This window comes from Pseudophryne corroboree, chromosome 9 (assembly GCF_028390025.1).
Source record: "Pseudophryne corroboree isolate aPseCor3 chromosome 9, aPseCor3.hap2, whole genome shotgun sequence".
Taxonomy (NCBI): Eukaryota; Metazoa; Chordata; class Amphibia; order Anura; family Myobatrachidae; genus Pseudophryne; species Pseudophryne corroboree.
Genome location: NC_086452.1, coordinates 345464491 through 345478326, shown reverse-complemented (window position 1 = coordinate 345478326; position 13836 = coordinate 345464491). Strand labels below are relative to the sequence as shown.

Genomic DNA, 13836 nt, shown 5'->3' with positions numbered 1-13836 from the left:
ATATAAAATAAATAAGTGACAAGAAAAAAGCTCCTCCTAGAGCAATAAATACAGTCTCCATGGTGAATAAACAACACAACTTTTAGAGTGTTTTTCATAGCAGATCCTGGTCTCATAAAATTAGGTAATATTAAAAACATAATTTATTAAGTGCATATCAAAGCATACATTTAAGTTTAAAATATGAAGCTTATCTGTATGTAGCTGGCATGACAGCAAGAAATCACGGAAACATTCCAACTGGAGGAATCCCTCAACGCGTTTTGTCCATCCACGGTATTAGGACTTGATCACGGGGACTATATATCTATAATTATATAATGTCTAGTCTCCAAGTGGAACTGAAAGCCAAAGTCTGCATTTTCCGTTCCACTGAGTAATAAAGATACCTGTATAATGGCCATGCCAACCAGTAAGTTAACCCTTACTTTTCCAGGCCGGTAACACTCAGCTGGCTTAGCGAGATTTTAGTGGTTAATTTCAGTTATAGGTGACTTTCTATTGTCGTGATAAGTGCCAATATAAAATTAGCCTTATTGACGCATTTTAATAAATTGACCTCTGTGAGAGTATTCCCCATGCAAGTGTCTCACTTCCTCAATATGGGTCTTTATAAAGGAAAGTTAAGAGTTATCTATTACTCCGTATGCAGCGGCTGTATGCAAATATGAAAATTACACAGCTGCTGGAAATAGTATTAAGACGCCCGCTGGAGGTGTCTCAGATCCGTTGTTGTGTACAAAGACATAACGATCGGATGCACATCGGTCAGTTATCGGTTTTCTGCATAACTCTATGGATGCGCAGCATGGCAGTCAGAAGAAAGATGCCAACATACCCCCCGAAACAGTTGCAATGCGTCTTCCTATGAGTTGCCCCTCACCCTTTACCTCCCACAAACTCTTCCTGGTATCCTTACTGCAACTGCCATCGCCAGACATCGTGGCACATGTGCAGCGCGGCTTGTACTGTATGCATACACAGTGGCAAATAGGGAGGCCAATCCCGGGATCGGCGGGATCCAGGCCCAAAATGGCAGGGATTCAATCCCGGGATTGGAGGCTCCAATCCCGGGGATTGAGGGATCAACGTTGAGCGTCCTCAAGACGCTCAGACGCTGCCCGGCTCCCCCCGCACAGCATGACGTGCAGTCACAGGTCACACTGCGCCATCACCTGCTGCTGACCGCCGCCGAGAGAGAGAAGAGGATGTCTTCCACCCGCCCGTCCTCGGTGTATGGTGAGTAATGTGTGAGGGGCGGGGCGAAGGGGAAGGCCACATAGGGAAAAGCCTATCCCGGGTATCCCGGGATTGACCATTTTACAATCCCGATGCCCGGGATTGAAAAAATGGCCCGGGATTGGCCTCCCTAGTGGCAAACAATCGCTCCACTGTCTACAACACTGACATTGCAATGTTCATCTCTGAATCAGACCCAGTGTGTTTTATCTGATGCTAAGACGTATATGCGCTAAACTAATAAGGCTTTCATAACTAGATGCCTCCTCCTGGTTACACCTTTAACCATGAATAAAACTTCCCTTGGCAATGAGATACACTTTCAAGTATGCCAATCACCTTCTATATATAATTTATATATACTTGTTGTGTGCTTGTGCGTTGCATTAGGCTCAGTAAATGTGCCTACTGTATGTAATTAAGCATCTCTTCAATCTGACCCCTATAGCACGCTGTCATCTTTGCTTAAATAATTTATAAACAACTCCAAGATTCTAGCACAGCAAGAAATGTAATGACAGAAACACATCAGGTCGTTTGGCCCCCAAGTTGCATATGCAAACCATTTTTGTATTTAACAGTTATTTATATAGCAGCACACCTATTATACAGTGCGTTACAGATACTACTTAGAGGTCTATTTATCACCATCCGCATCTGATGATGCAGGTGACAGGTGATAAACTAGACCAAACTCGCACTGCGATAATTGAGTACGTCGCATGGATGTATCAATTCTCGCAAGCTCTGTCCCTGTAATGCCTCTCTGCAGCATCAGCGGGCATTTTTCTTAAAAAATACCCTAATGTCCTGCTGCGCATGCCCTGCCGCTCGTCGCTAATGCTGCCGCCAGGTTCCCCCCCATCGCTACTACCCCCGCAACGCATAAAGTCCACCCCGGATTTTAGACCAGGAGCCGGTGTCCGCTGCTCCAGGATGCTTCCTGCGCCGGGTCCTTCTTTTGCGGTGTGACCCCCAGTGCTGTATAGTGCACTGCCATTTTGCAGCATCACTTTACTGCACTGGGGTCACAGCGCAGCATATGGAGGATCTGGTGCCCGGCAGCACTCACCGGAGCAGCGGACATCGGCTCCCTTGACTGTTTTGGGGGTTTTTTTACTTTTTTTTTTTTACTTTTTTACACTGTTACTGCATCGGACATAGCTGATCACTGGAGCCTGGTCCCCGCACAGCTTTCTCTTCCAGGGGGCAGAAAAAGCTGGGCAAAGGGTGCACATCACAGTGCTGCCCTGTGATCTCGCCAGCCTGAGCTGGCGAAATTATCACAGGGCTCACTACGGTATTTAAAAAAAAAAAATTTTTTTGTAAATTCGGCCACATCACATTTCACATTATAAGAATGGGGAATGTGATGTGGGTTACTAAAAAAAAAATTACAATTAAATGCCCTTTAATACATTCAGGTGATACTAAAATGAGGAGAACGAATTGACAGAATAGGAGAGGAGTGGGTTAAACCTCAGCTAGTCTGGGGGGCAGGACGGTAAGGCATTATGGGAGTTTATTGTTAGCCAATAGGAGTGAACGTTGGGGGTAGGTGGAAAGGGTTTTTAAGCCTGGTAAAGGGGCTGGGTCAGCCTCTTCTGCTGTAATCGTGGTAAGGGTGAGTGCTCTTCACCCCCCTTTCTCCTGTGTTTGTGCTGCTTGCCCCTTATTTCTTTTGCCTGGGTGCATTTTATATTGTGCCCACCTTGTGTCCCCCTTTCTGTTGCCCATTGCCTCCTGGTTTTTCGTGCTGGCCGCCATGTCCCGTCCCCGCCGCTCTGCTGGTGCCCCTGCACGTTATGCTGCTGCTCCCCCCTCTCGGGCCCCGGGCCTGAGCGCTGCGGTCACGGCCGGGGCTCAGTCTCCTGGCGCCGCTGCGGGTTCCCGTCCGCAGGCGCGTGCGTCCGCTCCCGCGCTGGCTGAGCCGCGGGCGCCGGGGGATTCTCCCGGCGCAGCGGCGGCTGGTGAGGGGCGGGGCGCTGGGCGGCGGAGGAGGAGATTGGGTGGTCGGAGGGGAGAGCCAGCAGGGGTGCCCGCTGGCGGGAATCCCTCTCCAGCTGCGGCGGCTCAGGGACGCGCGCGCGCATGGTCCCCGCGCCCTCCACCGCTGAAAGTCGCTCCGGTGTCCCCAGATGATGAGGGGGTTGTGTTTAGGGTTGCGGCCAGTGGATGAGCTCATTCACAGGCCGCCTCTTCCAGACGGCTCCTGTTTCGCGTGCGCACGCCTGCGGCTGGCGCTCGTGCTTCCTGGGAGCTCTCCCCTCTCCAGCGGGCGGGGCTCCCCGGATTCTTCTGTCCTCACAGTGTGGGGCCGGAGAGGGGAGGTGCGATCTGGGATCGGTGGCCATCAGGTTCCCCAGGTGGGTGGGGCCAGTGGGGGACGGGGCGGCTGGCGCATCGCAGGTGTTTGCGGGTCTGCGGAGGCCGTCTGGTGCCGGTCCCAGTCAGGGCCGCCCGGGTCAGCGCGGCGGCGACGAGAGGGCAGTCCATGCTGCGGACTTGGGGAGCGGGGGGACCGTTGGGGCTACGGCTGCGTCTCCGGATCCCTCTGCCGTGGCGGCAGCGATGTCGGCAATGATGGCGGCTTTGTCCCCGGGTGTCGTGTCCGTGGCTCCCGCTTCGGTCGACGCAGCCGTTCTCCCTGGTGCTTCTGGCACCGCCATGGCGCAGTTTCTCCAGGCATGTCGCACTATGGGCTCCGCCGCTGCGTTGCTGGGTGGCCCTGTCGCCCGCAGGGGCGTCTGCTTTCATTCCTGCCGGGGGGGGGGGCTTCGGCATCCGAGGCGGCTTTCCCTTCTTTTTCAGATTCGGATGCGGGTGGCGATCGGGAAGAGGAGCCGGTCGTGGCGGACGTTTCGCCTTCAGGAAGCGGGCAGACCGGTGAGTGGGACACCGATACAGTTACTGTGTCTCGTGGGTCCTCTTCTTCCTCTTCCAGCAGTAGGTCCAGTAGGTCTTCTTCCTCTTCTTCCTCGTTGCAGTCGGCAGCTAGTAGCTCCACGAAGGCTAAAAAGAGGGCTTGCAAGTACGCGCGGCGCGAGGCGCGGCACCGGAATAAGCGGTCTAGGAAGAGCGGTAGTAGTTCCCGTAGGGAACGGAGGCGGCGTAATTTGCCAGGTGTAGTTCGCTGCGATTACACGGCGGTGTTGCAGGGGTTGCGTGAGAGTTGCAGGAAGAAGATTAGGCGGGGGGAATACGTCGACCTTTTCACATTGACGGAGGACACCAAGAGGGAAGGTAAGGAAGCGCTTGCGAAGGGCGGTATTGGGGTGGAGGCCTTTCGCTCGTATGGCAATTGGTTGGCGGGTTTCTGCGTGTTCGCGGCATGCTACTTGGAGGATCGCCCTGATGAGCACATCAACGTCATCAGGTACATTCACCTACTGCTGACATGCAGCGTCAGTCTGAGGACGATACGTGGCTGCATTATGACAAGCAGTTCCGTCAGAAGCACGATGACCTGCACATCATTGACTTCGGGTGCAAAGATGTGGAGGTATGGCTTCGGGTCACACGGGCGCAGGATATGAAAATGGTGGCGAAAGGGGGGTCCGTGGCTCAGACCGCAGTGGCAAATCAGTCCCGGCCCGCCTTTGAGGCTCCGCCGCGCCGCCCTTGGAGCGCGGCCCGTTCTGCGCAGCAGGCGCCGGCAAAGGGGAAGTGCTTCGCGTTCAACAATTCCGCGTGCCCCCTCGGTCAACGGTGTCGTTTTCGACACCTTTGCTTGCGATGTAATGGATCAAACCCGGCATCCACTTGCTTTCGCGCGGGGTGGCCGGGAGCTAAGGCAGCCGGGTGCGCAGCCGGAAAACCAGCTGGGGGGGGTTGCCGCTAGTTAGGGCGCAGTCCCCGGTTCGTTTGGGGTGGTACCCAAACAGAGACGACGCTAAATTTCTGAATGATGGTTTTGCGTCGAGTTTTCGTTTGCCAGTGGAGGGGGAAGTTTTAGTTCGGGCCGCCAGGAACCTGCAGTCTGCTCGGGATTTCCCCGACGTGCTTCGGGAAAAGGTCGAGCAGGAGGTTCGCCTGGGGAGAATGGCGGGCCCCTTTGCGCTGCCGCCTATCGAGGATTTGATTATTTCCCCGGTGGGGGTCGTGCCCAAAAAGGCCCCGTGTAAGTTCCGGATCATTCAGCATTTGTTTTATCCATCGGGGTCCTCGGTTAACGATGCAATTCCACCGGAGTGTTGTTCGGTAGTCTTTCGAGGATGCCCTGGGCATGGTACGGGGCTGCGGCCCTGGGGCCCTCATGGCTAAGCTTGATGTTGAATCGGCCTTTCGCTTGCTCCCTTTGCACACGGAGTAGTTTCGATTCATGGGTTTCCGAGTCGGGAAGGAATACTTTGTAGACAAGTGTCTGCTTATGGGGTGTTCCGTTTCGTGTGCCTTTTTCGAAAAGTTCAGCACCTTTTTACATTGGTGTGTGGAGTTTTCTTGCGGAGGTAGCGGTATTGCGCATTACCTTGACGACTTTTTGTGTATGGGGCCCGCGCATTCTCCTCGCTGTGGTTTCCCATTGTTTTTGCTGCGTGCCTTGTTGGGGCATTTTGGTGTTCCTGTGGCCGAGGACAAAACGGAGGGGCCTCTCTCCTGTTTGTCCTTTTTGGGTATCGAGATTGATACTGTCGCAGGTGCTTGCCGGCTGCCTCGGGACAAGGTTGCGAGGCTTCAGGAGTCCATAGCGCGGTGCTTGGAGCGGCACAAGGTGACGGTGCTGGAGGCTCAATTCCTCTTCGGGCTGTTGAACTTTGCCTGTCGGGTGATTCCTATGGGCAGGGTTTTTTGTCGGAAGTTGGAGCGGTCCACGGCTGGGGTGTCCAGGCCGCACCATTTTGTCCGTTTCTCGGCTGAGATTAGGAGAGACCTCGCTGTGTGGATTTAGTTTCTGGCGGACTTCAATGGTGTGCTGATCTGGATGGCCCCGCTCATTGACAATTTCGACCTGCAGTTGTTCACGGACGTGGTGGGCTCGTCGGGGTTCGGTTGTTATCTCGATGGGGCTTGGTGCGCGGCTTCGTGGCCCGAGTCTTGGTCGCAGGAGGGGCTGACCAGCGACCTGTTGTTGCTGGAGCTCTTTCCCATCATGGTGGCCTTGGAGGTTTGGGGGGAGCACCTTCGCGATCGCAGTATTTTTTTTCACTGCGATAATTTAGGGGTCGTGCACGTGGTTAACAACCAAAGGGCTAAGGCCCTGCGGGTCCTCCAGGTGTTGTCGCGACTCGTGCTGACTTGTATGTGATGTAATATTCTGTTTCGGGCTCAGCACGTCCCCGGGGTTGATAATGGGATCGCCGAGGCATTGTCCAGGGAGCAATGGGATAGGTTCCGTTTATTGGCCCCGGAGGCTGATTCAGCGGGTTTGCCCTGCCCTTCTTATGTTTGGCAGGTCATCATGGCGGATTGGAAGGGCTAGCCGAGCTATCTTTGGCTCCATCCACTCTCACGGGATACCGTCAGGCCTGGAAGGAATGGGAAGATTTTTCCCGTGACCAAGGGCCTAGAGGTAAGAGGGGTCAGGGATTGTTTCTGGACTTCGTTTGGCAACTCTTCGTGACGGGTAGGTCGAGAGCCGTGGTGTCTCGATACCTCACTGGAATATCCTTTTATTCAAAGTTGAAGGGTGTTCCGGATTTTACGAAGAGTTTCCTTCTGATGAAGGCGCTTAAAGGTTGGGCGCGCTCTGCGCCGGTGCCTCCTGATAGTCGGCGCCCTATCGATGCGTCCCTGCTTTTTTCCCTCATGGGGGCGGTGGCGGTGAGGGCGGACTCCAATCTTGAAACGCTTTATTTCAGTTGGCTTTTTCCATGGCTTTCCATGGAGCGTTTAGGGTCTCTGAGTTGGTTGCGGGTTCTAAAAAGTCGGATGCCATTATGCGGCACGCGGATGTTGTCGTGCGTGTGGGGTCTGTGCTGTGCAGGCTGCGCCGCTCCAATACTGATCAGATGGGTAGAGGTCATTGGATCACTTTGGCACCTTCAGGTAATGGGGCTTGTTGTCCGGTGGCGTTGGCTAATCGGTATGCGGAGTTCAGGCCCTTGTTAGAAGGGTCTTGGCTTCTGCACTATGATGGGTTGCCATTGACGAAATACCACTTTACTTGGATGATGCAGCGCTGCCTGTCCAGTTTGGGCCTCTCCCCTCGGGATTTTGGTTCGCATTCATTTAGAATTGGGGCCGCCACTTCCGCAGCAGCTACAGAGCGAGCAGTGGACGAAATTAAGGCTTTGGGCCGCTGGAAGTCGGCGGCTTATAAGCGTTGCATTCGGCCCGTTGTTGCATGAGCGAGTTGTTTGTTCTACTAACATTTTGTTCGTTTACTGTTTCTACGTTTCGGTGCAGTTTATTCGTTTGTATTGTTTGTCTCCCCTGTCCTCCCTACTCGGATGGCTAGCTACTCACCACTGCTGGCAGTGGGGGTCTGGAGTGCTTTGCGATTTTTTGCCTGAACTGACGAGCTGATTTAGCTTCATTCATTCAATTCGGCTAATTGACTTCTAATTACAAGTTCCTCAGCAGGTTTTTATGTTTCACCTCAAGCCGAGTTATTCTGTGTGACCCCATACTCCCCCCCTCCACTCCCTAACAATCCCCCCCCCAATTCCCCTTTTTCTTATTTTAAGTTTTCCTTCCGTTTCTTTTTGTTGCTTTGATTGGCCTGAAGCTTGTCCGAGAGGAAATTTCATAGTCCTCTATTCAATTTTTCTTTTTGGCAGATCCTCGTTCTTGTAGTTGGTTTCTGTTCTGGTCTGGAGTTTTTTGCTTTCCTTTGTATATTCACGATTGTTTGTCTGTCTTTTTCCCTTATAGGTTGGCGAGAGGATGAGTTTAGTGTTTGGGTGATTGGTCACGCCTATGTTTTTTGGGCAGCCGAGTTGGTGGCTTCGGAGGGGGCTCCTGGCTTTGTTGGGTCGGATAACGTGAGGTGGATAGCAGTTAGGGGGATGTTGTGGCAGGATCTGAAGGTTACCCTTTTGGAGCAGGCTAAGCGTTTTGGGCTGCCCAGATTGTTGGTGATACACTTAGGTGGCAACGACCTAGGTTCATGACTTACAGGCGATTGCGGGTGCTTGGCCGGGCTGTCGCCTTGTCTGGTCCTGCATAGTGCCGCGGTTGTGTTGGCGTGGAGTTGCGGACTGTTGGGCGATCGATGCCTCTCGGCGGAAGGTCAATTCCGCAGTTGCTAAGTTTGTGGTGGCTCTTGGCGGTGCTGTGGTGTGGCACCAGCGGATCAAGTTTCGGTTCTTCTACTTGTTTGACCGGATGGGGTTCATTTGACTAGGCAGGGACTAGGTATTTTCCTTGAGGATCTGTTTTCGGTGGTTGGTTTTTTGGGTTAGGGGTATGGTGGCGGAGCGTAGTTGCTGTTGGGCAGAACTTCGCTGTTGGCGGGAAAGAACGGCAAGTTAACTTTGGTTGTATTAAAGGAGTTGATTGGAGGTTGTTTGGTGGTTGGTTTTTTAGGTGCGCTCCTTCGTTGACTGGTATTACATCTGCTGGACCACCTTCACGGGGGCAGCCTCATCACCTTCACGGGGGGGTAGTCAAGATGGAGGTTGAGCGGATACCTATTGTTTGTTGGAAGGTTTACGTCAGTTTTTTATAAGAGGTTTTTTGTTCATGGGATAGGGTTGTTTAGCCGTTCTTTCTGGCCACCATACTTTAGTTTAATTATTCATCAGTTAATGGTTCATTTAAATAAATAGCTAACATTTTCTGCCAAATTCAAGTCTCCGTGTCTTTATTTATTATAGTTAAGTGTTAAGTTGTTATGGTTTAAGTTTACGGACAGTCCTCAGACTATATGAGGTTTAGGAGAACGAATTAACAGAATAGGAGAGGAGTGGGTTAAACCTCAGCTAGTCTGGGGGCAGGACGGTAAGGCATTATGGGAGTTTATTGTTAGCCAATAGGAGTGAACATTGGGGGTAGGTGGAAAGGGTTTTTAAGCCAGGTAAAGGGGCTGGGTCATCCTCTTCTGCTGTAATCGTCCCACCCTCCCTCCCTACTGGTTGTGTTTGTTTTCTTGTATTGTATGAGTTGGCTATTTCCGTGGTCTGGGTTGTCACGGTTTTTGTTGTGACGGGAAAGAATGGCAAGTTAACTTTGGTTGTATTAAAGGAGTTGATTTGAGGTCGTTTGGTGGTTGGTTTTTTAGGTGCGCTCTCCTTCGTTGACTGGTATTACATCTGCTGGACCACCTTCACGGGGGCAGCCTCATCACCTTCACGGGTGGGTAGTCAAGATGGAGGTTGAGCGGATACCTATTGTACCTATAGGTTTTTTGTTCATGAGATAGGGTTGTTTTAGCCGTTCTTTCTGGCCACCATACTTTAGTTTAATTATTCATCAGTTAATGGTTCATTTAAATAAATAGCTAACATTTTCTGCCAAATTCAAGTCTCTGTGTCTTTATTTATTATAGTTAAGTGTTAAGTTGTTATGGTTTAAGTTTACAGACAATCCTCAGACTATATGAGGTTTATGTGAAAAGGGTGTAAAAACACCCTTTTCACATTATTTTAGTAAAAATTATGTTAATAAATAGGCCCCTGATCAGCTCCTGCCCCAGTGGAGTGTACAATCTATATTCTCATGCTGCTAATTTAGAGGTGTACATTATGTGTTTCCTGTTTGACCACCTAGGTCACCTAGAAGATCTGGATATACAATATTTCAGTATCAAGGTACAATATTTACAGTAAATCAAATGAAGATTTTGGCACTAATCAAGTGTAGCTTCAATCTTATTGTTTAGTGTTGAAGTCTTAAGGTGGGTACACACTGGCCGATATATCGGCCGTCCTCTTGAACGGCCGATATATCGCGGGTCCGTCGGCCAGTGTGTACGGGCGATATGTCTGTGAACTCCGTTGTTCACAGATATCGCATCGGCCCTGCAGCACAGCCGACGGCCAATATATCTACCGATATATTGGCGCGTCGCTGTGTGTGTACGGGCGCCCAGTCGACCGCCCGTACACATACTGCGGCAGCCGGCGGTGATTGATAGCTGAACAGGGAGGGCGTGTGTACACGCCCGCCCTGTTCATGACGTCAGTCCCGGACAGATTGGGCAGTGTGTATGCACAGCACACTGCCCGATCCATCCATAGATATATCTGCCGATCAATTGATCGGCAGATATATCTATCAGTGTGTACCCACCTTTAGTTGTCTTGATCAAATGATTGTATAATACTCCTACAATGTCTAAGACCCATGAAGAGTGTGTATGAATTAACTGATAAAACGCAACCAGAAAGATGCACAGAGACCATGTAAAGTCGATGAAGGCTTAACAATCTGTTTTGTCTCCACCCCGAGCAAAGCTAAATTCCTAAATTGCCTAATTGTTTCATTTTTGTCCTTGAGTTCTGTGATTCAAATGTGTGTTCCCATAAATACTGTGTTATATTATATCTGCCTTGATTTGCTGTGTATGCTAGATTATGTAGAAAATATAAGACTTCATATAATTTCCATGTCAAGCCTTGGGATTGCTACATCTTCCAGCACACTATTGTAAATCAAATTGCAAGGTTACAGTACATTTAGGAGTATGTTTCTAAAGGATGCTTTTCACCGATTTTAAAATCAATGGAAATTGTTCTAAAGCAATGTTGTACTTCCAGAGCTTAAACACACATTCACTAATATTTAAAAATGAATATCAAAAATCACCTTTTAGTAAATATCAGTCTCAGCCCCTGAAACACAACATTGATTGAGATTATTTTGAATTTGTTAAAAATAGATGAACATCAGCCTTTAGAAAATAAACCTTTAGGTTTTTTTACACTTACTAACACACTGAAATGTTTTTAGACCATCACCTACAATTGAATGGAAAAAGGAAGAAGATAATTCCTTAAGGCATCATGTGGTGTTCGAGAGTTATGGAAAAGTACTGAAGATTACAAATGTTACTGAAAAGGATCATGGGATATACCACTGTGCAGCCAGAAATGAGTTGGGCTCTGATCAGCGCAGTTTTCATGTTCTTGTAGAAGGTATTTAGAATTTAAAATTCTGTAGAAATGTAGACATCTGTAGATGCTCTGTAGAAATATTATTTGCTAAAAAATAATAATTTTGTCATGCTTTCACATCCTCCCATACATACTGCACATACAGCCACAGGTTAAGGAAATGCAGATCAAATAGCCATAAATAGTACAGATGTGTCTACTTAGCCTCCCTGCACGTTAAACAGCCCTTCTAATCATGCCATACCGTGACTGGGCAGTGCAGAGCGTCTTTCGCACAACTTTTTCCATTAAAATGCATTTTATTAGCAAAATTATGCAAAAAGGACACACAAGCAGCTTTTGTTGATCAAATCTTATGCGGCATGCCTATATTCTGTATGTGACAGCGCCTATATCTGCATACTAAATGCTACAGTAGGATACAGTGTTTACCCAATGCTTGACTTTAGAATAAGGGCATAATTATTACATAACAAAGCTATAGTCTGCCTCATACAAAGTGCAGTGTATGTAATACACCAGACATTACAGGGCCAGCGATCACAATAATGATGCAGCAGTAGGGTCGGCAGGCCCAAGCTTAATGTTTTTTCTGGATATGGGCACCATTTCACAATCCATGTCCCCTACTCTGCAAAGTATTGGGTCGAGTCTGGGAGTCTGGGGGAGTTGTAAAAGAACCTAGAACTGGCATTGGACATACAGTACATGTATATAGTCTTTTCCTTATACACTGTGTAGATATGTGTACAGTAATAATAATTAACACTATAGAATGTACATATATAATATAACTGGTAGGAGGCAGAAACTACCATACTAAACACACATTATCCCACCTAATAAGAAGCATGTTGTCTTGCTGGCAGTTGCTCTCTGGTCTCTATGGTTTGTTGTGCTCATTGAGACACACTGCATGTATACACACTAGCTGGCATGGTAGGAATTGTGTGTGTGTGTGTGTGTGTGTGTGTGTGTGTGTGTGTGTGTGTGTGTGTGTGTGTGAATATATATATATATATATATATATATATATACTCTAACACATCTTGACAAAGGGGTTTAATTCCCCGAAACGTTGATGGATACCACTTTGATGTCCTAATACAACCCATTTTTTCACAAGTCCCTGAGTGCTGCAGATTTTTTGTTCGCTATACATATATATATATATATAGAACAGACAAAGCCCGGCACCCCTCCGTAACTGCAGATGCCCCGGTGCCTTCAGTGAGAACGGTGGCTATGTTGAAAAGATAACTGCGGCACTCAGGGTCTTGAAATGGACAAAATGTATTGAAGGTTCACAAAGAAAACACCAACGTTTCGGGGTGCCTAACCCCTTTGTCAAGATGACTCTCACATCTTGACAAAGGGGTTAGACACCCCGAAACGTTGGTGTTTCTTTGTGAACCTTCAATACATTTTGTCCATTTCAAGACCCTGAGTGCCTCAGTTATCTTTTCAATATATATATAAATTATATCCAAAAACTATACTAGACAAAGCTGTTACCAAGACAAGAAATTTGGAGAGAGAAAATTTGCTGACCTATAAGGAAAACACGACACAAAAGGAGTCCATTTCCTTCGTTACTACTTACAGTTCTCATGAACAAACCATCAGGACTTCACTAAGAACCCACTGGGACATACTTTTAATGGACCCCATCTTAAAGAAGATCCTTCCACCACAACCAGAACTAGTATTCCGAAAATCACGTAATTTGAAAGACATCCTCGCGCCCAGCATGCTAAAAGAAATACCATTAGAGGGAAATTCCAACTCTCTCCCCAAATGTATCGGATCTTACAAGTGTGGACACTGCAACATCTGCAAATTTCTTAATCCCAACAGAAAAACCTTCTGCAATACAGACGGCACACAAGAATTCAAAATCAAAGAATTCATGAACTGTAATATTACATCTGTAATCTATTTGTTGGAATGTACATGCCACAAAAAATATGTAGGTAAAACAAAAAGAACCTTGAAAATTAGAGTACAAGAACATGTACGAAGTATCAAAAACAAAGTAGAGACTCACTTACTGTACAGACATTTTAAACTGGAACACAATTCTAATCCAGAAGAGATGACTTTCAAAGCCATCGAACACGTGACCAGTGGCGAAAGGGGTGGAGACCTTGCCAAGAAACTCTCTCAAAGAGAGATGTTTTGGATATTCCAACTAAAAACTGCACACCCCATGGGCTTCAATGAGGGATATGAAATCGCTCCATTTCTATGAGAGAAGTACCCCCCTCCAAAATCTTCTGGATACAGATAAGCCAATTCTCTTCTTTTCAAGCTTGGTTCACATCATCATACTTACTTTCCGATCACCACCATTTGTAAAACACTGTATATAGTCACTAATTATCTTAATAAAAATCTTTTATAGTGTATGCCTGACTCATTCCATTATATGCTACAGTCATACCGCACTGGTTCTACGCCCAATCCCGTCCGATCTTGGAAGCTAAGCAGTGTTGGGCCCAATCAGTAACAAGTGGGTAACTACTTGCGAATATTGGGTACTGTAGAAGAGCGAGCCTTGTCAGGCTCAAAAATAATACTAATAGACGGCTAAATCACCATT

The 13836-nt window shown here is 48.3% G+C and overlaps 1 protein-coding gene and 1 pseudogene across 8 annotated transcripts in view; both read left to right on the top strand.

Moving 5' to 3' along the window:
- CHL1 (cell adhesion molecule L1 like) overlaps positions 1 to 13836 on the top strand; it is a 464787-nt gene that overhangs the window by 311436 nt on the left and 139515 nt on the right. For all 8 annotated transcript variants that reach the window (XM_063940640.1, XM_063940638.1, XM_063940643.1 and 5 more), the window contains one exon: positions 11071 to 11255. In XM_063940640.1, coding sequence (XP_063796710.1) covers positions 11071 to 11255 — 185 coding nt within the window. The remainder of the gene's footprint in view (positions 1 to 11070; positions 11256 to 13836) is intronic.
- On the top strand, positions 13664 to 13783 carry LOC134964407 (5S ribosomal RNA; annotated as a pseudogene).